Source organism: Dromiciops gliroides, chromosome 4, assembly GCF_019393635.1.
Source record: "Dromiciops gliroides isolate mDroGli1 chromosome 4, mDroGli1.pri, whole genome shotgun sequence".
Taxonomy (NCBI): domain Eukaryota; kingdom Metazoa; phylum Chordata; class Mammalia; order Microbiotheria; family Microbiotheriidae; genus Dromiciops; species Dromiciops gliroides.
This window is the reverse complement of record NC_057864.1, coordinates 207,433,883-207,456,018: the sequence shown is the minus strand read 5'-3', so window position 1 is coordinate 207,456,018 and position 22,136 is coordinate 207,433,883. Positions and strand designations below refer to the sequence as shown.

The following is a 22,136-nucleotide window of genomic DNA, read 5'->3' as shown; positions in this document are numbered from 1 at the left end:
GTTTTTAAACCAAAGACTAACATAATAACTTTTTTTTGTAAAATACAACTAAAATTTTAAGATGTGAATATATTATCACTTTTACCAATATCTTCCAAACAAATAAACAAGAGTCTCTAGAAAGTACTTGAGGTATTTTCCCTCCAATAATTCTTATCATAGAAGAGGCTTTACATATAGAGTCCAACTTCTCACCAAATCTAAGAAATTCATTCTATAGCACACCTGACAAATAAACACACAGACTAAGCTTGAATATCAATAGGATGTAAAAGTATTTAATAGACTAAATAAAATTATGCCTTCTCAAGACCATTCTAAGTTGAAAATATCCTGGGTGTAAATGGACAAATAAATGCTCTAGGCATAGTACATAGGTACAGGGACGTGGATTGAGCAAACATCCTATATCCCATACTAGCATATATTCATATTATATAAAATGGTAAAACCACATTTCTATGAACATCGCAATATTCATGTAGCACCACTACCTACTCACCTGCACTTCTCGGAATCCCTAACTTGTTTCAAAATGCAGATTAAATGCCATTTCCTAACTGAAGCCTTTCCTGATCCCCCAGTTGTTAGTAGTCTCTCCCTCCCACAATTACTTTGTATTTACTTATCTGTGCACATGTTGTATCCCCCCAGTAGAATGCAAGCTCTCTGAGGGCAGGGATTGTTTCATTTTTTCTTTGTATCCCCAGTGCTTAGCACAATACCTTGCACATAGTAGGTGCTTAATGTTTGTTAAATTGAATTGAATTTCTGGTTCTGAGTTGTCAGAGAAGGTAAGGCTTTTTACCAGCTTGATCAATTTCTGCTTCAACTTCTAGCTTTAGGAACACATCTTCCAAAGTTGTCATGGAAACTCCATAAGAAATAACTCCCAAATTAGAATGGGTCTCTAGATCAGCAAACAAGCCTAAAAGCAGAAATAAAAAAATCTTATTTACTTAAGTACACTAATCTTCCATTCTCTACAAATTTCTCTGAGGCAACAGTGAGAAGCTTTAATCTGAAAACTGCTCCAGGATCTTCTAATAAACACGTGCGACCTCAGGCACATTTCTTAACCTCTCTGAATTCTAATTTCCTTATATCTCAAACAAGAGAATTGGACTAAATAATCTCTAAGGTCCTTTCTAAAACCCAAATTTGTTTATAAAGCAGCATGTAAACAAATACTTTCCTGTGAAAGCAAAATAATTATGTAGAACACATTTCTACTAGTGAGAAAGAGAGATGAGAAACTGGCCAATCAGAGCCCAGTCCTCAAAGATACACTCTTGAAAATGTCAAGGGATTTTTTTAATGTTTGCTCCACTTTTTTAGAGGTTTTCCCCATATAACCAGGCTGTCTTATTTTAACATTTCCCTGCATTTTCTCACCTGGACAACCCAGACAGGAACAGCAAATATAGGGAACCAAGACTGAAATGCCCAGAACTCATGATGTAAAAAATATGGACCAAATGCTATTAATTGTAATGCTAAGCAGGGCATTTTGAACCAAGGGGATAGAATATATTTGTTCATTAGGACATCAGGATAGACACACAGTGAGACTACATTGATAGTGAACTTATAATATGCTGGATAGGGACTCATCTGTTACTGATTGAGGAAGTCCTCACTGCTCTCATAGGCCTTCAAGGTCAGGGGGCATGGCCACCACGAGAAAATTTACCAGCAAGACCAGCTGCAGCCCAGTCAGAGAAGACATTAGAGACTGCACAGAAGGTACCAAAGGAGAGATACCACAGTAGCTACTGCTGGAAGAACACTAAGTAAGTCCTCTGATGGCCTGCTTATTGAATCAGGGTGGATGCTAGAAATGACCTCTCATATTTCATCATTGATGGTAGACTTCTAAAAGATCATTTGAATCTGCCAGGAATAGTCAACACAAGACTGAGAAGTATGAGTTTTCCAGCTCTTTATCAGAATGAGTTTTCCATGAGTTTTACTTTACTATTTTATCTTTTAAATTCTGGTTTCATTCAATAAATGTATTCTACTCTATAAGAGCAGTGTATTTTCCTTTCCATCCTAAAAAGTTAGCATGGAGATGAAAGTAATTTGGGGAAATTAGAGGCATAAGCCAATTTTGATAAATTTATGAAATACCACATAAGAGATCTTTGCATTTTAAACTCTAGATCAATCCAAATGAATAAAAGTACCCAGACAAGCAATGGGAGATTGGATGTGCAGGGATCCAGGTAAGCATCCCTATCTTTGCATATACATATGCATGAAAGAAGTGGGCTGACAGCCCCCATCAGAACACCACACCTGGTACTGAGACTTCACTGAGTAGCTATCCCAGACCACGCTCCTGGAAGGAACCTAGTCATCCTCATCTACGAGTCTTTCCTCCTTCAGAGAAAAATGTAGGTATATTAGTTGTGAGAATCAGAGCTCCACCCTGAGGAGAAAGCATGTGTCTTGGTGTCCGGAAGTTACGTCTATAGAACCACCTGTAGTCATGTCAATCAAAGCTACCAGCCAATTATCTTGGAGGTGTGTGTGTGTGTGTGTGTGTGTGTGTGTGTGTGTGTGTGTGTGTACAGCCCTGCTTCTTGTTTCACAGAAGGCTTCCGGGAGAAGCTGCTTGAGGATGGGCCTCTTTTCGTTTTGGGACTTAGGCTTAGTGGGAGACAGAGAAAAGGTGGACAGAGAGAGAGGAGGAAAGTAGATAGACTTTTCTGGTGTTATGAGTTCCCATGTGTTGTCTTTACTCTTTAATAAATCCTTAAAAGCCTAAACTCTTGCTGAACTTATCAGTAAATCTTAGCCAATTTCCCCCTAAAACTAGGGGGTCAGGTTAGGACCCACATTTAGATTTTAAACATCACACAGTATAGAGCAAAACTACCTGTATCAGCATCAACAACTTCATTTACATGTATAAAAAGTTTATGATAATGTAGGGGAACTACAGTCTCATATATCTTCTATATGTACTTAGTTTGATGAATCATTCCCCTGATTTTTGTCTTATGTGCTATTTCAATGTCTTTGTATAACATACTGGGCACTGAACTGTTACATTCCAAATGTGGTGGCTCTTTTATTACTGATGACTAATAAATTTGTTACATTTTCCACTAATTTGATGTTTTCTTGTCATTTTCATTTATGAATACTTAGAATAATGTGGCTCAGTTGAATGTGACACTAAGCTTTTTTCCAGACTTGTTTTTACTTTTAGTCCTTTTCTCTGCTTTACAAAGCTATGCAATTTATAATCTACCAAGTTCCTTTCTAGTGCTTACAAATGAATTGCCAGAACCTACTAACCAAAATTAAAGTTATGCATTCATAAGTATCCGATTTAGTGTGGTAAAAATTATTTGTAGTACAGGCAGCTTTTGAAGGACCTCCCCTTTTGGGGGAGAAAAGACTGAACGCTCCCTGAAGGGAGGTTAGAGGGCACTTCCGAAACACTACTTCGCTCTGTGTGGCATGTGCTGTCCTGGTGGCGCGTGCTGCTTCTCAGTCTGGCGGGCTGTTCAGGTGTTTGGTGAGTTAATGATGGAAAACCCTAAATTCCTTTGAACTAGCTTAATAGAAAACACTCTGGGGATTGCATAGGCTAAGTTTGGAGTTAAGAATATCTGTCTGTATTTCTATTTTTCTATTTCCTTATCTTTTTTATTAGTTTCACCTTTGTTGTTTAATTAATTCCCAAGTAATAAAATGTGATCCTTTTGTGAACTAAAGCTTGGAGGCTCCTTTCTTATTGGCCTGGGAGGAATATCTAAAAAGGGCAGTTCAAAGGGGAGGGTTAAACCTAAAAGGTCCCTCATATTTCCAGGACCCCAATATTAAGGCGAGTCACCCAAATAACACTCCGTATATCAAATTTTGGCCCTCACATTAGTCTTGTGGATCCATGATATAATTTCTTTTTGGTTCATTCCCCATCCAGGATTTCCCCTAGAAAAATGAGAATTTGACTTGCTTTTCCCCTTGGAAACATCAGATTATTGTTTATGTTGTGTTTATGTCTCAAAAAAAAGCAGCTCTGATGCAAACAATCAGTTCTAAAAGACATCAAATAAAGAAACCACTTTATTTCACATGATCTAACACGCAAAAAAGGACTTGCATTCAAGCCCATAAACAGTTAAGACAACTCTCCTCTCTCCATTAGACTTCTACCTCCTCCAGGTATTAATATAATTCTTCAGATCTATGGTATTTCAAACTTCTGACAAATAAAGTGATGTGAAAAGTTCTAGTTAGTCAATTCCCCTTAGAAATAGCCCAGAAAATATTTTAAAGGGCAATTGAACATGTAAGAATATAATAAAATCAAAGGGAAACACCAATAAGCTCTTCTTCCTAGTCTAGAAGTTCAAAAAAAGATGACTGTAAGCCTCTGAGGACTATAGTGAAGAGTACAAGCAGGAAGCCTGAAGCTAATATGATCTCCAGTAAAAAGACATTGAAGCCAGAGCTATCTCAATCCCAAACTGTCAGAACCACAGCAGTCAAGTCAGTTCCCTATAGGTGATTACGTAAGGAAATGCAGATGGAACAGAGATGCTTAGGCTGTTCATGCCATGGCTCTCTAGGAGGCACAATCTCTGATATCCTGTTGTGGTAGCAATCAGTGTTTGCCAATATACAGTTGGTAATTTAGTTCAAGGAGATAGGGTCAAAGCCAGGGCCTGCATTGGGACTCTGGGTTACAGAGGCGGAGACCAGGGAATGAAGCAGAGAATGGAGTCTAGTCCCAGTTCTGGATCTAGTCCCTCAATCTAGACATGGGTTAAAGAACAAGATGGGGGGGGGTGTCAGAAGCCAGTAACCCTATCTTGAAATGTATCAAGCAAGAAGCAGTAGCAACCAGATTGCAGAGAAGATACAGCCAGGACCTAGCCACCCCATTCAAGGGATTATGGGAGAGAGCAGAACTTGGCCCTGTCCCAATCAAGAAACTGAGGCTGAAGATCTGAGTAAACTGAAAAAAACTAACAATATTATTAAATGGTAAGGTCAGAAGAGCAATTCTATAATATGTATCAGTAAAGCACTAGAAAAAAAGACTAATGGAGGAGGGGAGAAGAGGGAGGGAAGGAGGGATAGAATTTGGAACTCAAAACTTTAAATAAAAATGTTTATTATTATAAAAAAATGTTAAGGCCAAAATTCTCCTAAAGTAGATGGAAAGAATAAAGCAAGAGATAGAAATTAAATTGGATTTAGAGTTCTAGGGGGGGAACTCTTTTTCTCCTTTCCCCCTTCAAAAAGAAAAGCACTCATGGGTTCTAGGGAATTCAATAAATTTACCCTCTAAGGAGAGTCACCTATTGAAGGGAACTATATAATCTTCCAGCTTTACAGTGATACTCTGGGATAGTCTTCTACTGCTGGAAAGAACACAAGATTACTAGAAGGTCAGCTTGATTCCTTTCCTCTGACCTACACAATCCAGACCCTAAGGGCCACTTGTACCACTAAAGGGCAAGAACAGGGTTTGGTTCTTTACTGAGGCTCCATATCTCACTCCACTTGGTCTAGGAAGTCCTCTATTGATTCCAAGTCAGTCCATGAACACTTTCAAAACTGCTCCACCATTACCCCTCTCATCAACCATGTGGTTGTAAATACCTTCCGAAGAGTAAAGGATTTCCCTGTAAGAAACAAGAGTTTACATCTGTATGTGAAAGACCTCTTCTATAAGCATATTTCCTTCCTGTTTCTGTTTTTCCTTTTAAAGACCCAATTTAGAGGACTACATAGGTCCCTGGGAAGTAAGGTTAACAGGAAAGGTGGGTTGTGTGGTATATAACAATAACAACCCCAAAGGCTTTCTTCCTTTAGAGGGGAGAGATCCACCTAGCCTAAAACCATTATATGTAGAAGGCTATGGCTTGGTGAAGTGATCCTTGAAGAAGTAGCAGTTCACTGAAGGAGAGGGTTGCTTGACCCTCAGCTACTTCAAGTTACTTCTCCTTTGAGAAGCCAGTGTTCTACCCGAGGTAAGAACTAGACTAAGACTAAGACTAGAGAACTGGGAGGTACATGAGGGTGACTCTCTAGCAAAGCCAAGTAAGTATCTGCAGGGAAAGGGAAAGGATACCCAGGGTTGATTTATATATGAAAAGGAGTCTCTAGGAAGGAAGGCACATTCAAGAGAGAAGAGGAAGTTGCCTTTGCTATTATGGGGCTCAGGTGTGAGTCCCATTAGTTGTTTTATTGTTTTGGGTTTTTTTCAAGTTAAAGTCTTTACTGTATTTGACAGTTTGCAACCCTGTGTGGGAGCTAACGCTCCTTTATCTCTTCTGTAAAGACCTAGATACAAGTTGAAATCTAACACTCCCAAACAAATCTATGGTGGAAGCACAAGTCAAATGAGAGAGAGTAACAAATCCAAGACTGCATCTGGTTCTTATAAATTCAGGGCCTCAAAAACTAGGCCTTCAATTACCTCACCATTAACCCAGTGTAGCCATTTGGGACCATGACTCTGTGGGAATTTTTTTTTATTTGGGGACCCTACCTTTGGGCTGAGATTAAAAAGCCTTAGGCCCTCAGGGTTTTTTTCTCTGTAAGAGGGGCTGGTGCCCCTCACCCTCTGCTTCAGCTGAGCCAAAAAGCCCCATGGGCTTTACTGGATGCCAGGTCAGACAGTTGGGGAAAAAAGCTCCAGCTCCCTCTGCCCTGAGGGGATATATCCCAGAGATCCTGGGCTCGTCCAGGCCGGGCTCTGGCATAGCCCGTGCAGAGGTCCCTTGCGTGCAGCAGGGGGCATGGGCCCCTGGAGCCCTGGGTGTGGTATACATGGGACATTCGAGCCCCCGCCTGGCCACAGCACTAGCATGGCTGGCAGATTAACTTGGCATGTGCGGGGGCGCAGGGAGCCCAAGGTTTGAGGGAAGAGAAGGAAGATATATACCGGGAGATGGTACAGGAGGAGGGAGAAAGCGACGTTGGAGAAGGAGGACTAATGGAGTGGACAGACAGAGAAAGAACGGTATGGAGAAAGGGGTTTTTTTCAGTGAGTTAGAAGGGAGGCTGCTACAAGTTCGCAAAGGAGATTGAGGCTACAGTAGGCAGAGAGAAGTTAAAGAGTGAAGCAGGGGGCTTTTCAGTGAGGGGGACGCTAGAAGAAGGTTGGTTGGTACAGAGACGCAGTAGGACACTAAAAAAGTTCCAGGCGCGGCAAGAGGAGAGAAACACACCGGAAAGCATTCAGGTTGTACATTTTATTTTCCTGTATTCTTAATTTTGAATTGTAGCTCATAAATAAACCTTCTGCTCTTAAATTGGAAGAGGCTGTTTGCTTATCAATTTGGGAGCGGAACAGTGTGGATAAATTTTTAAAAGGCCCTAACAGATTGGCTTAGGAAATTAATAGCAGTCAGATAGCCAGCCAGTCAAAAGTCTCCAGATTAGTCCTCCAGTCAGATTAGGCCCAGTTAGTTTAAAATAGTTTAACAACTTTCTACTTGGAAAGGAGAACAAGGTACTGGGACTGCTTGGACTCTTGTTGTAGCAGCTGTCATATATCTGTTTTGTAGGAAAATTATAATGAATGTGTTTTTTAAGTTTCCATTTTTTATCACCAACAGTTCATTTAAATGTCACGTTGAAGCTGTTGCAGTTGTTTGAAACATCCTCTCATCATTATCCTTTCTTCTCATTTGTTGGTAGTTTTAACCTTAGTCTAACTATTCAAAAACAGTCTTACTGTAGTCAATTCATTCCAAGAGCACTCCCATATCAGTAAATAGTAATTTCTTGCATGTTAAGATGGTGTCAACATTATTATTTCTGCTGTTGCTCAGTGCTCATCATATCTAGTACTTCCCAAATCTCTTCTAGATGTATTTATGATATATGAACATGAGGCTTCTGAGTAGACTATAAACCTGTGGCCTCCTCTTCTATATCCTCAAACATCAGCCATATTTTTCCAACAAGCTTTTCTTTATCCTACCCTATCCCCCACCTTCCCATCAAAGTCACCAAGTGTCCAAATGTACATTGATTTGAATTAGAAGGTTTTATAAAGTTCTTTATAGTTTTCTCTTCATTCTCTACCTTAGATGTTGATACATAAGCTGTTATTAACTTCATGGTGACCTTCTTTCCTTATGATTTATCATGAGCACTTCAATGCAAGATAGCCAAGTATCTCATGAAATTATATTTCTTACTGCCTTTGGAAAAATGATGAAATCAACTTGGTCACTTTGTGTATTTACATCCCTGAGAAGACTATAAAACCATCTTTCTATTTATTTATAACTTTTTTACTTCATTTATTGTAAAAGCTATCAATACTGTTCTGGTTCCCATTATTGAAATATTACGTCCATTCACTGGTCAATGGATGATCAAACATTTAAAGTATCTACTCAAGTTAATGTGTACAGATGGTCTAAAAATTGTGATTTTTAGCCCTGCCCCACCATTTACCCCTTTCTGCTACTCTACCACTATTAATATAGAATTTGAAAATGGCTACTAGGGACTGAGTGCTATTTTTCATTTGATTTCATGCAGTGCTATGGGTAGAGAAGAACCTAGTGGACGCAGTCTAATGGTGATTTGTCTCAGTTACTCTGGTCCTCAGAGAACATTATGGAGTCTATTGCTGGGCTTGTACTAGAAATACTTATTAGTCTGGCATAATCTCCCACAATCTACCCTCAGTTGCCACGGTCTTTGAGAATTCAGGCATCTCTATGACAGGCTAATGCAGTAGAGTAGGGCTTTGTGGAAGATTTCTAAATATTTTTTTTAAAAACAGTAAAATATAATATTTTCATAAAATATGCAAATGGTTTAATTATAATAAAGACTTCACTATCCTCTTCTCTACCATTATACCAGAGTTTTCATTAAAGCATTAATATCAGAACCCTGAGCTAGAAGGAAATGTAAAAATCCATATCATATGCATTTCTCCTAGGTAGGGCTATAACCAAACTCAGAGAACATGTTTCCTTCAAATATTTTTCTTATCCTTTACAAACTCTTCATTAAAATCAGTAAAACTCACTGAGAAGACAGAGATGAAGAATATAATTCAGAAATGAAAGTAATATAAAATAATATATAAATAAAATGTTTTTAGAAAATGAAACATATCTCCTCTCCCTAAAAGATGTTATTAATAAGACTTATCTCACCAAGATAGGACGTAACTAGTCCTCGACAATGTTCTGCCACAGTGTAAATCAGAAATTATGACATCACTTTCTTTTTTATTTTTTTTTTGTGAGGCAATTGGGGTTAAGTGACTTTCCCAGGGTCACACAGCTAGTAAGTGTCAAACGTCTGAGGCTGAATTTGAACTCAGGTACTCCTGACTCCAGGGCCGGTGCTCTATCCACTGCACCACCTAGCTGCCCCCTGACATCACTTTCAACTTCAAAACTGAGTCCCAGTGAGGTGACAGACCTTACTCTAATCTTGCAATACGGTGATATTATTTACTGGAAATATTCATTATTTACTGGATATTATTCATTATTATATTCAGCAATACACTCTAAAGGAGTGAGGCCTGAGAAACTATTACATGAGCCGAGTCTCAAGTTCAGGGTATGGAACAAAAGAAGAAATGTAAACAGGATTCTAGAATTCAGACCAGGAAGACACTTTAGAAAGTATAAGTTGCTTCTTGTTTTTGTCAAAAGTGAAATACAGCAAAGCAGCCTTTTCCTCAATTAGAGGAAAATGAAAGAAAAAAACTTATAGAATATTACTTTTCACAACTACTAAATATTATAGGGGAAAGTAATTACAGAGAAAATCCTGAATCTCAACTCAATATCACAGATGTAGCTAATCAGTCAAGAAATCAGAAAGATAAGTAAATACCTGAAAATTTGTCCATGTCTTTAAAAGGCAAGCTATAGACAAGCTGCTGGTCATTCTGTTGTAATAAGGTAGCTCCAGGTATATGTTGTTTAACAAGTGATGAAAGAGATTCTGTGATGCAATGCTTGTCTATGTACATGCTAAAGAAAACCCAGAAATCATAATGATATTTATTACATAGTAAACTAGGAAAACAGTTCATTTTAAACCACCATTGCTTTGAATTCACCCAAACAATTCAGCTATATTGAGAGTGCCACATGAGAAGCAAATGTTTAAAATAATACCTTAGTCGGTAGCCAATCCCCCATTTGCTTTTGAGAAACAAAGAAGAACCAACACATTTCAGCATTCCTTGTGATATCACAGCTTTCCTATCTGTAAGGAAATTTACAATTTAAGAAATCCCACTTTCACAAGAGCTGTATTTTGCTACTTGTCATTTTCTTTTCATAATTACATATTTTAAAATCCCTTTTAAGATTTTATTTATTTATTGTCAAGATTTTAACAGAGGGAAACTGATGAAGATATTACTGATATCCCAGATATAAATCAGTGGCAGAGATTATAGAATTTCAATTTCCACCTTCTAATCTATTAAAAAAAACTATCTGTGCTAATTAAGTCTGTACTGCACAAAAACTGCTTGCTTGTGTAGAACAAGGATGTTTTTCACCTTTTTCGTCACAGACTCCTTTGGCAGTCTGTTAAAGCTTACAGACTTCTCAGAATAATATTTGCGTTGTCTGTATTAAATGCTAAATTTCAATCAGAGATTAGTGAAAATAAATACGTAATTTTTACCACCCAAATTCCTGGACCCCTCGAAATCTTTCCATAGATCCCTTGGGTCCATATATACCAGATTAGGAACTTTGGCCTAAAGGAAAGGCTCTTAGATAATATTCTTAGTCTTTAAACTACCATAGCTAGTCCTCAAAATGCAACATCTGATGCTTGTTTCCTCAGCACCCATAGTTCTCATCCCCTTTTTCTCTAAGACAAATAAAATCTCACCAGCAAGAATGTCAGCTTCATCCATAAAATGAGTACTAAGTACTACCACTCGATTGGTTTTTCTGTATTTCAAGAGATTCCAAACAATATGACGTGAGCAAGGATCCATTCCAGCAGTTGGTTCATCTAGTAATAATACCTGCATTAGAAGAAAATATTAAAAACTCATACAAAAACATATAAAGATCTAGAAACCTGGCATACAAAATTTCTGAATATATCCAAAAGCTTCCTTTTATAAAATAAAATTTCAAATCAGAACTGACTTTTTTATTTTATTAATTTTTCTGAATTCTTAAATTGCCAAACACATAACAGAAAATTGATTATAGATGTCTCCAATCATTTGGGATGCAAGAATGAGCATATCTTTAGTACTGAAATTTTTAGAAACTAAATTCTGCACTCCTATTTGGCAATAAAAGGCATAAAACAAGTGGAAATAAAGAGATAAATAAGGTGGAAAGAACAATACAGAAATCTGATTTGTATAAAAATTGATCAAACTGTTTTATTATAGTACAACTCAAATCATGTCAAGACAATTATTCAGTGAGTTTAATACAAAGATAGCAAAAGGGTGCCTATTCAATTCTATCTACAATTCAATACACATTTATTAAGTCTTGTCCTAAGCAATGGGAGCAAAAAAAAAAAAAAAAGACAGTCTCTACACTCAAAAAGCTTACATTCTGGGGATATAACATGCAAAAGGGAAAGTAAATTCATTATTACTTGAGGAAGGATCAGGGACTAACAACTAAGAAGAAATGTCTTATATAGGAAATACCTAAACTGTGATTTGAAGGCTGCAAAAGATTCCAAGATGTATAGATGAGAAGGAAATGTATTCTAGACTCAGGGGACAGTTTGCCCAAAGCAGAAGATGGGAAATCAACTTTGGTAAACATCAAGTAAGTCTTGGAACCGAGAGTACATCAAGTGGAGTACTGTGAAGTAAATCTGGAAAGGATGGGATGGTCTGATCTAGGACTATATGACAGAGAAAGAGGAATGGATGAATGGGAGCCTGAGGAATTTCAGAGTTCTGATGCCTGGAAATATAGGATATCACTTCTGAGAGTAGCTTCTGAATACACCTTCATCCCTTGGCATTTTGGCATCCCTGGCATTTCAGAACAATAAGAGATCTCTTGGATCTCCTTCTACTTGTGTGACAATTCCTTCTCAGTTTCCATTGATAATCACATTTCTCTCATACACTAGGTGTGAATACTCCCCCAGTCTCTGTCCTGAGACCTCTATTCTTTTCTCAATACAATCTCTCCCCATGTGATTTCATTAGCTGTTATCTCCCATTGGTTTAATTATCATCTTTACACAGAAAAATTCTGGTATGAAGATTTTAATTTCTCTTTTGAGTTCAGTCACTTTGAGTTCCAAACTCAATATATCCCAAAGTAAACTCGTTATCTTTCCCTCTCAAACTCTCCCCTTTCCCAAACTTCATTGCTTCTGTTGAAGAAAATACCATTCTTCCACATTCTCAGGTTCCTAATCTTATTATTAACCTTGCTGCCTCAACTCTCCCTCATCCCCCACATCCAATGTTTTTGTTGTTGTTGTTGTTTTGCAAGGCAATGAGGGTTAAGTGACTTGCCCAGGGTCATACAGCTAGTAAGTGTTGAGTGTCTGAGGTCAGATTTGAACTCAGGTCCTCCTGAATCCAGGGCCAGTGCTTTACCTACAACACCACCTAGCTGCCCTGCAATTAGTTTTTAAATTTTGTCATTTACATCTCTCAAATCTAACCCCTTCTTTCCACTCACATTGTTAACACCTTAATTCAGGCCCTCATTACCTTTCACCTAATTCTAATTGGCTCCTAATAAGCCTCCATATGTCAGGTCAAAATGACCTTCTGTTTCAAATTTATGACACTCTATCACCAGTTTCCATATTTTTGCATAGTCATACCATCTGTCTAGGATATATTTCCTCCCTGCATTTTTCACAGAGTCCCTCCCTTCTTTTAAGATGCAGTTCAACACCGTACACAGTATCAACAACATTGTGTTGATCAGCTGTGATAGACTTGACTTTTCTCAGCAACACAATGGTCCAAGACAGTTCCAAAGGACTCATGATGGAAAATGCTCTCCAAATCCAGAAAAAAAGAACTGTGCATGTGGAATTACAGGAATTAGGAGGGGGTTAATGAGGTAAGCACCTATAGATTATCGATCACAGTAATTAAGAGGGCAGGGGGGAATTATTTGCCATTGGATAGGAAAGTACTATTTACTGAGGCTTCCAACCTCAGAGGTTTTATGATGACTATGAATGGCATTAGTTTGTTTTCTCTCAAATAACAGGAAAGAAAGGAGAGGTTACTGAATGTCCTATCTTGCTGCTTCAAGGATCTGAATGAATATTTAATGGTATTTGCTTCGCCTCGTTGTTAGGATAGCAGTTTTCAGATATATCTCCCCTTACTCTGACACAGCTTTCTCCTCACATTTCTTTCAGCCTCAGCTTCCCTAGTGGTTTTCCTGGTAAAGCTTCCTCAACTTGGAAGACCGAATTGGCCCCAATTTCTCTGATGCTGCTTACTGTCCTAGGGCCAATAAAAAGTCCAAGACATGTGGGCTCTTAGATATGGTGGGTGCCTGAGACAATGGCAGTCAATATGCCCTGATGATTGACTGACTGACTGACCAGACACATTTCCAATTGAGACAAGGGGGGAGGGGAGGTCATGTCCAGAGAAGCTAAGTACCTCCACATCCTCTTGCATACCCTAGCTGTATTAATTTTGTTTAATGTTTAGTGATTCATGAGTATCTAATTTTGTCCCAGTATTGAATCTGAACTAAAAGATCTCTGTCTTCAAAGTGGTACCTACAAGATTTGACAGAGTGATCGGGTTAAAAGATTACCTCATGCATGGCTGAGTTGGGGAAAATATAGCAGAAAAGAGAGGTGGCATGAGCACTGGAGGGAAACTCCCTGGCTCTCTGTTGCCAGAGCTCTGCTCTATATGGTCTTGTATGGGGAGCCATTTCTATGGGACCAACAGCAAGCTCTCATTCAGGCAGATGGATTAGCTCTGTGAGTGCTTGAAGAACCCATCCAGGAAGCAAATAAAGTGCCATGGCCAGCATTCCTTCGTTGCTGACTGTACTCAAGCTGGACTGCCAGTATAGTCAGAATGAAGTAAAGCAGGAAAACACATTCAGCTCTTGGCTTTCAGGTACTGTGCAATGAAAGCCATGGGGAAGTTAGCAAAGCTGATGGTGAGCCTAGTGGAGAGATCTCTCCTGACAGCAGTAGGGAATGAGAGGCTACAGCCAGGAATCTACCCCTTTGGTCTCTGACTCAGGTTCAGGTTCCTACTGAGATAGGAGATAGAAGGGGAGCCGACTAAAAGTAGAAACGAGGAAATTCCCATCAGTGTTTAGAAAGTCCCTGGGTTATCCTATTTACTGCTCCCCAGAGAACGACAGTAACTCCCTACCCAAGGAAATAAATTGTGAACAAGTTCTCTCCATCAGAGAAGTGGTAGGTGACTGAGAAGTTGAAACAGAAATCTGAGGAATCCCTGAAGCAATTCTAAAGTGGTAGAAGACAATATAGAATTAGAAGAATCCTGCATGTGAAATATATGCTTGGCTTCTCATTGAGCCTTATGTATTGAGACCCTATTCCTCTACTAGGTACTAGAAGTAAGAGGCCTAGTGTATGAGGGTTCTGCTCATCAGGGTCCAGAAAGTGAGACATCTGGCACCTGGGTCCTCAATGGTTATGGATGGCTAAGGTGTTGTTTTTCTCATTTGCTTTGGTAAAGCTAAGAATAGTATCTCCACAAGTGGAAATAGCATCAAGTTTTAAAATCCAATCCATTCAGTGGTAAGGCAGAATTGCACTATTATTACAATGACACAAGGCAGAACAACTGTATACTCTTGGGCAGAGGATCCCTATATTAGGAAGTAGCATCCAAACTTATACCCTAAGTAGGCTAAGAGTTAGGGCACCCACGTTCACCAGTCAAACAAAGACACCTCTACCTCAAGCCCTAGCTTACTGGCAATGACTGAGCAAAACATAGGTAGACTCCAGAGCAGAAGATTCCAGTGGGAAAATGAACCTCCAAACTTGTGTGGGGCTGAGACTGGAACATCTACTCAATAGTCAAAGCAACATGGCTGCCAATGGTGATGATGGTTCCCACAGGTTCCTATATTCTCTCCTTCCTGTCATATACTCCAAGGAAGAAAAAGAGAAAGCCTCAACAATTATTTTATAATTCATGTATAGCTTCAAGTCCCAACCAAAATTCCACCTTCTACAGGAAGGCTTCACTAACCACTTTTAATTGCAGTGCTTTTATTTCTTATTATTCTTGTATGTATGCATGTGTATATGTATATCATATAATTATTCATATATACCCACACACACATATATCTTACATATATGTCTCCTTCAGGAGATTATAAGCTTCTTGCGGACAGGGATTGGCTTTTGCCTCTTTCTGTACCCCGAGCACTTAGCACAGTGTCTGGAACATAGTAGGGTACTTAATAAATGTTTATTTATTGATTCATATATAATTTCTTTCAAAGTGTGGTGAACATAAGGAAATCTATATGCAATCCAAGACCAGTAGAATAAAATGTTTTCTTTCCATTGATATGAAATAACAGTCAGTTAGTCAGTCAATAAAGTCAATAAATATTTACAAAGAAAGGTAAAAGATAGTCCCTGCTCTCAAGGAGCTCACAGTCCAATGAAAAAGCAAATAACTAGGCACAAACAAGCTATATACAAGATAGAGTGGAAATAACCAACAGAAGGAAGTCACTAGAATCAAGAAGGATCAGGAAAGGCTTCCTGTAGAATGTGAGGTTTTAACTGGAACTTGAAGGAAGGCAGGATGTAGAAATGAGGAGGGAGAGCATTTTAGACATGAGAAACAAGTAGTGAAAATGTCCAAAGTTGGAATAATGGAATGTCTTGCTCAAGGAATAGCAAGGAGTCTAGTACCACTGAAACATGGAGAAGGGAGGTGATGAAAGGTGTAAGAAGACAGGAAAGGTACTTCAATACTTTCATAGATCTGTGACCCCATTAATGTGGGCATTGCCTTGATGATGAAGTAGATATAATGCATAATCATTTCTAAGAAATCAATATGAAAATTTACCATAATCTCAATCCAAAGTAAGTCTCATTATAGCATTTCAGTTGCACCTATTCAGATTTACTGATTAGTAATATTGATTAGTTTTAGTTTAAAAGGACAAATAAGACAACAAAAAATTATGGTAAAGGACAAGAAAAAATGTTTATAATTGCATTCAGCTAATAGTTAGAGACACCATAGTGAGTAATCAAACCTCTCTGAGTAAATTATAAGGCATAGGACTAATGTAAACTGCTTAATGCTAAGGTTTTTCTGCTTGAGGTTCAATCGTTTTAGTTATATACTATAAATGTCTTGAAAAGTCATTACTCAGGGGGTTACTAAATCTGGTGAGCAAACACCAAGTACATACTAAATAACTTAGTAAAACTGGTTTGGCTTATTCAACAGGCTGGGTATTGTTCAATAGAAACACTAAGTAACAAGTGCTTCTATACCACTTCTCTGTTTTCCAACTTGCAGAATATATTGTAGTTGTCCTATGAATACCGTTACGATACTTTAATAGTTTACAATATTTACCTTGGGATCTCCAAGAACAGCAATACCCAGCGATAACTTTCGTTTCTGACCTCCACTTAATTTTTTTGCTTGGTTATCTTTGATGGCTTGCATATCTAAATCTAGTAAAACTTTCTGCACCTTCAAAAGAAAAAGGAATTAGTTAAAATAATATATCACTATGCCACAAGATATGATGAAACAGACAGTTTCAGAAGAAATGGGAAAGACCATTGTGAACTCATACAGAGCAAAGTGAAAACATCTATGAGAATTATTTATACAATGGCAATAAACATTATAGAGAAAAAGAAAACTCCGATCAATTAAATGATAAACCACTTATCCAGAAATTTAAAGATGAAATATACCCCTTATCTCCTGTAGTGAACTTAATATGCAGAAAGAGACAGATTTTGTGGCAAGGCCAATATTAGAATTATTTTGCTGGACTATGTATGTTTATGATGAAAGGGTTTTTTTTCCCTTTTGTTATTGTTGTTATTCAGTGGAGAAAGTGGCCATTAAGATGGACAGACTACTAATGTAGATAAAATAAGGGTTTTTACACACACACACACACACACACACGTAGAACAGTGAAAATAATTTGCTTAATTATAAATATTGCTTTTTAAATGCTTGCCTTTAAGGGATGAAGGTTATTTTGGCATATATTTGCCAAAAATAATTTTTAAAAACCCACAACTATGCCCAGCAACATGCTAGAATAATATCTTCTACATTATAAATAGCACTTTTTGAATGTGGTAAGAACAAAAACTTACCAAAGTTCATCCTAATGTTCCACACTGTCTTTTTCATTATTTTTTAAAATTAATAAGCTTTTTAATTGGCATGAGGTAGATTTGCCTTCAGGGCTTCAGGCTTGTCATTACTGTTCAGTAAATGTATGGCAAGTAAAGGTATGATTTTTTTATGTGAGCAACATACCTCTTGTATTATGCTGTTGGCTGGAATCCCTTTGATAGAAGCCAAAATGGACAAATTCTCTTCCACTGTCAGTACATCAAAATTTATATCTAATTGTGGGCAAATTCCAATCATTTTTCTTGCTTCAAACATTTCATCAATTTCTGACACTCTATGTCCATAAATAGATGCAAGCCCTAAAAGCATAAGTATAACAATTATTTTAAATATAAAATTTTAACTCTTAATAAACTACATTCCTGTTAGAGCCACTATGTGATTAATGATACAAATCTATTTTTAAATGGTACCCATTAGTTTTAATTTCTATCAGAAAATACTGGTGCCATGCCTTTCATTTATAAATTGAATATTTTAATTATTCTAAACTGAGAGATAAGAATAAAACTGAAAATTAAAGCAACTTTTTACAAATGAAAATGCCAGACAGTAAAATGTGAATATTTTACTTTTCAGAGTACAACATTCTATTGTTTTATATAACTGACATTTATAAAGCCTCTGTGTAAATCATCTCATTTGAGCCTCAAACCAATGCCTGTGAGACAAAGACTGTAGTCATTATTATTTCCATTTTACAGACTGAGGTTCAGAGAAGTTAAAGGACATGGCTCCAGAGCTAGTTAAGTGTTAGAGGTGGGTTTGAACCCTCCTGACTCTGAGTCCAACATCCTAATTACTAAGACTTCATTCCCTTTTAGCTATTCCTTTAATTTAGAAGGCAAATTTAGAATTGCCATTTTATAGGCAGTCTTTTCCTCTTCTAGAGAAAGGTAAAAAGAATATTCTTTACATGCGAAACCTTGGATCTTTTCACCTGTCCTCTCCACTAGCATCATACCCCTTAGAGGCTTACAAATATTTTGTTAAACATGTCATTTTCTATGGGTTTCATTTAATCTTGATAAATCTTGAAAAATTCTGAATTAAAACTATATGAATCATATAAAGACTGATGGCATCTAACAGATACAAAATTTAATCAATATTATATTGCTGTTTCATAAGGTTTAAGGAGTTCTTTAGTTTTCATTTTTCAAGCGTTATGATTAGCACTATCCAAACTACTCTCAATTGATATTTAATTTGTAAAATTATGAAATGGGGGCAAGTATGCCTAGTTCTTTAGATACACACCAAGAAATGTCATAATGGCAATGGAAAATGATGCTGCAATTACACTTTAATGAGGCACAGAGGGTGTAAGGGCAAATGGAACAGAAAGTACAGAGACAAGCAGCCAAAAAACATACAATGGCAGGAGGGATGAGTGATAGTGTGGTGAAGGAAGGCAGGCAGTGTGGAGAGGGAGAGAGGCACAGATAATCACTCACATGACCATGGATTAAAGTTGGGAGCACTCAGCTGCATGGACCCAGATAGAGAAGAAAGAGTGCTTGGAGGGAAGGGGGGAAAGTTTGAGGTTTCATTTTTATAGGGTTTTGTAGTAAAATAGACAAACTCTTATTTGTGCCACCTTGGGGTTAAGTTCATTAACATAACCAAATCATCTCAAAGTTGTTGGTAAAGCTTTAAAGTTAATATATTCACATCAACTCAAAGTTATCAGCATCATTTGGTGTTCTGTGAGTCTTTTGGAATATATCTGAGTTTTACATATATTAGGACCAAAATTCCCTGACAGCAAAGCCTAGATGGCTTCCCCTGATTCAGCACATATCACCAGTATGTGATATGATATAATTTGTAAATTATGCTCCTTTAATCTTTGGGACAGTTTGCATGTGACTTCGAGATTCGCCTTTGAAATCTTACTTCCTGCTACTGCTACTTTATACTAGCTAAGGATGGAAAGGTAGACAGGAGTTTGGTGAGAGCAAAACAAAATATAATTTTAACACACACTCAATGTGCTCACAAGGAGACAATGTCACATCAAATCATAGTTTTTACAAGTCCAATTCAAGTAAGAATAGACTAGACCAGTTGCCTTTCATGCTGTGGCTTAGTTCCTTGGGGATCTATGTTCTCAAGGGGGACTCATGGAATGCTCATGGAATTAAGAGGTGTGAGATCAACCAAGTTGAAGCTACAAAGTCAACATACTGCCCTTCCAGCAACACTCAATCAATCAGAGGGCCTGTCTCAAACACAACCACACCTACCATTCACTTATTACAGCCCCAAACACCCATTCTACCCCCTCCAGGTACTGTAACAACTTCCAGTTTTCCCCCTTCTGAGTCAAGTTATAACCTCATTCCAACAGGAGATTCTTAGTAGTATCTGCACAAGCATCATTGAAAAAAATATCTATGCCTCTTTCCTCACCTCTAGCATTATCCCATTAGGAAAAGAAAAAGTAATTATAGCAGGGCACTATGAAAAAAAGTTTGAAGACCATTAGCATATACTATGATACAGAATAATAGAACAAGAAAGTGAGAGAATCCTTTAAACTGCTTAAAAGACAGAAAACAAACTCTTACCATCTGAAGGTGGGCAGAGTCCACAAAGAATGTTCATTAATGTGCTTTTTCCTGTTCCACTATGGCCAAGTAATGCTGTAATCTGACCCTCATAGATGTCAAAAGATAAATCTAATTAAAGAAAGAAGTGAAAGGAGAAAACTATGAACACAGTAACAGTACAGATAAAAAATTAAGTAATTAATGGGTTTACAACAATGGAGCAACTTTTAGCTACTAGGGTAAGACAAAAAATAAATTTAAAATCTGTTTCCATATTCTGAAGCAAAATAAATGACATTATTCTAAATGGGTGAGGCCTACAATGAAACAAAACAGTAAAAGAAACCTTAGCTTTACTAGCTATACTTCCAAATACATTATAATGGTATGAAAATTACTAGGGGCACAGCATTTCTTCTGGATATGAATAGATATGTTAAACTGCTGAAGTATGCTGTACTGCAGGAGAAAGAAGAAACTGAATTATAAGAAAAATAGCCCACCAATAAAGGAGTCAGGAGAATCAGAACTTCATTTAACCCTAAAATAAACCCAGAATAGTAATATGATATGTGATTTTATGGAAATTTTCTGTATCTAAAGGCCCAAAGAATATCAGGGAGAGAAGGTTTAAAGCCTAAAAGCACTTACCCCAATTAAAAAAATGGAAACTGAATATTTAGATTATTAAAACCACATGATCTGAGACAATAACTAGTGGAACTGTACATTAATCTAACCACTTTGGATATCACTTTAGAATTATGAAAGAAAAGTGGGGGCAGCTAGGTAGTGCAATGGATAAAGCACCAGCCCTGGATTCAGGAGGACCTGAGCTCAAATCCAGCCTCAGACGCTTGACATTTAATAGCTATGTGACCCTGGCTAAGTCACTTAACCCTCATTGCCCTGAAAAAAAAAAAAAAAGCACTTACATAAAAGTTATCATAACGATAATGATAATGGTCTGATGTAGAAAGTAATAGGCAGAGCCAGAAGAACAATATACACAATGCCTACAACACCATAAATTAAAAGATCACTTAAAAGCAAGTCAATCCCCGAGGAATATAAAAACCAATAAAGGTTTTAATGAGCAGTTAATGAAACATATCTTATACGCCTCAGAAAAGGCAGAATATGAGGGAAGAAATAGCAACTGACAGAATCACTGGGTGTTGTTACTAAGGAGGGTTTAATTTGGGAAATAAGGAGAAGAAAAGGAAGCACATTTTCAGAAATGATCATGATATAAAAACTAAAAGTTATCAATAAAAGTTTGTTTAAAAAAATTCACAATACTCATGTACTTTTTTAAACTATTTGTTCTCAAATTTAATGGAAATTAAACTTGAAAAATACATACTTCTTAGTGCTTCCACAGTTTCACTTTTCTTTCTGTATGCTTTCTGAATACCACTGATTCTGGAAGATATAGTTTTAGTGAAAAGAGAATAGAAATTAAGAAAACACAATAACGTTCTACCATTTTGTATCAAACATTGATTATTTAATAATGACCAAAAATTAAGTTCTTTTTAAAAACTACAAAGGAAAGATATTTTTTATTCCCTTCACTTTCAAAGCCTGTAGAGGTTCTCTATGAAACTCTAAAAGCAGCATACTTCTCATCAATAGTGTACTGTTATTTTAAAAAAAGTAAAACTAGTCATTTTGCTTCAGTTTCAGCCCCCTCTCAAGAAAAATCCAATAACAATATTAAATTTGAACTATTAATATCAGTTTTTAAAACCCACAAGTTGGAGTCAGACTATCTTAATCATATTTTCTTCCTCATAAAACTTTTTTTCAAAAAGAATACCTCCCAAGTTTATGATTCCAAAAATTATACATCAATGACCAAAAGACAAGAGAGTAGTTCAAGACCTTACACTACTGTATGTTCAGTTTTGGGGAGAGGGATTTAGTTTAATATGTTTAATTTCAGTAACCCGAGGTTAAGAGGAGAAGGGCAATAGAGTTAATTCAAGTCTTCAGACACACATGAATTATTCAAAGAATTGAGATGTCACTATTAAAGAACTGATAATGATCTTTTTTTTAAAAATCATTATTGGGGCAGCTAGTTGGCACAGTGGATAGAGCACCGGCTCTGGATTCAGAAGGACCTGAGTTCAAATCTGGCCTCAGACACTTAACACTTACTAGCTGTGTGACCCTGGGCAAGTCACTTAACCCCAACTGCC

At 37.2% G+C, this 22,136-nt stretch overlaps 1 protein-coding gene across 2 annotated transcripts in view; it reads right to left on the bottom strand.

Annotated features, from left to right (window-relative positions):
- ABCA5 (ATP binding cassette subfamily A member 5) overlaps positions 1 to 22,136 on the bottom strand; it is a 136,497-nt gene that overhangs the window by 55,217 nt on the left and 59,144 nt on the right. For both annotated transcript variants that reach the window (XM_044002517.1, XM_044002518.1), the window contains exons 11-18: positions 21,296 to 21,354; positions 19,948 to 20,058; positions 17,498 to 17,673; positions 16,565 to 16,684; positions 10,873 to 11,011; positions 10,140 to 10,230; positions 9,853 to 9,992; positions 809 to 928 (exon numbers count right to left, since the gene is read on the bottom strand). In XM_044002517.1, the coding sequence (XP_043858452.1) occupies positions 809 to 928; positions 9,853 to 9,992; positions 10,140 to 10,230; positions 10,873 to 11,011; positions 16,565 to 16,684; positions 17,498 to 17,673; positions 19,948 to 20,058; positions 21,296 to 21,354 (956 nt within the window). The remainder of the gene's footprint in view (positions 1 to 808; positions 929 to 9,852; positions 9,993 to 10,139; positions 10,231 to 10,872; positions 11,012 to 16,564; positions 16,685 to 17,497; positions 17,674 to 19,947; positions 20,059 to 21,295; positions 21,355 to 22,136) is intronic.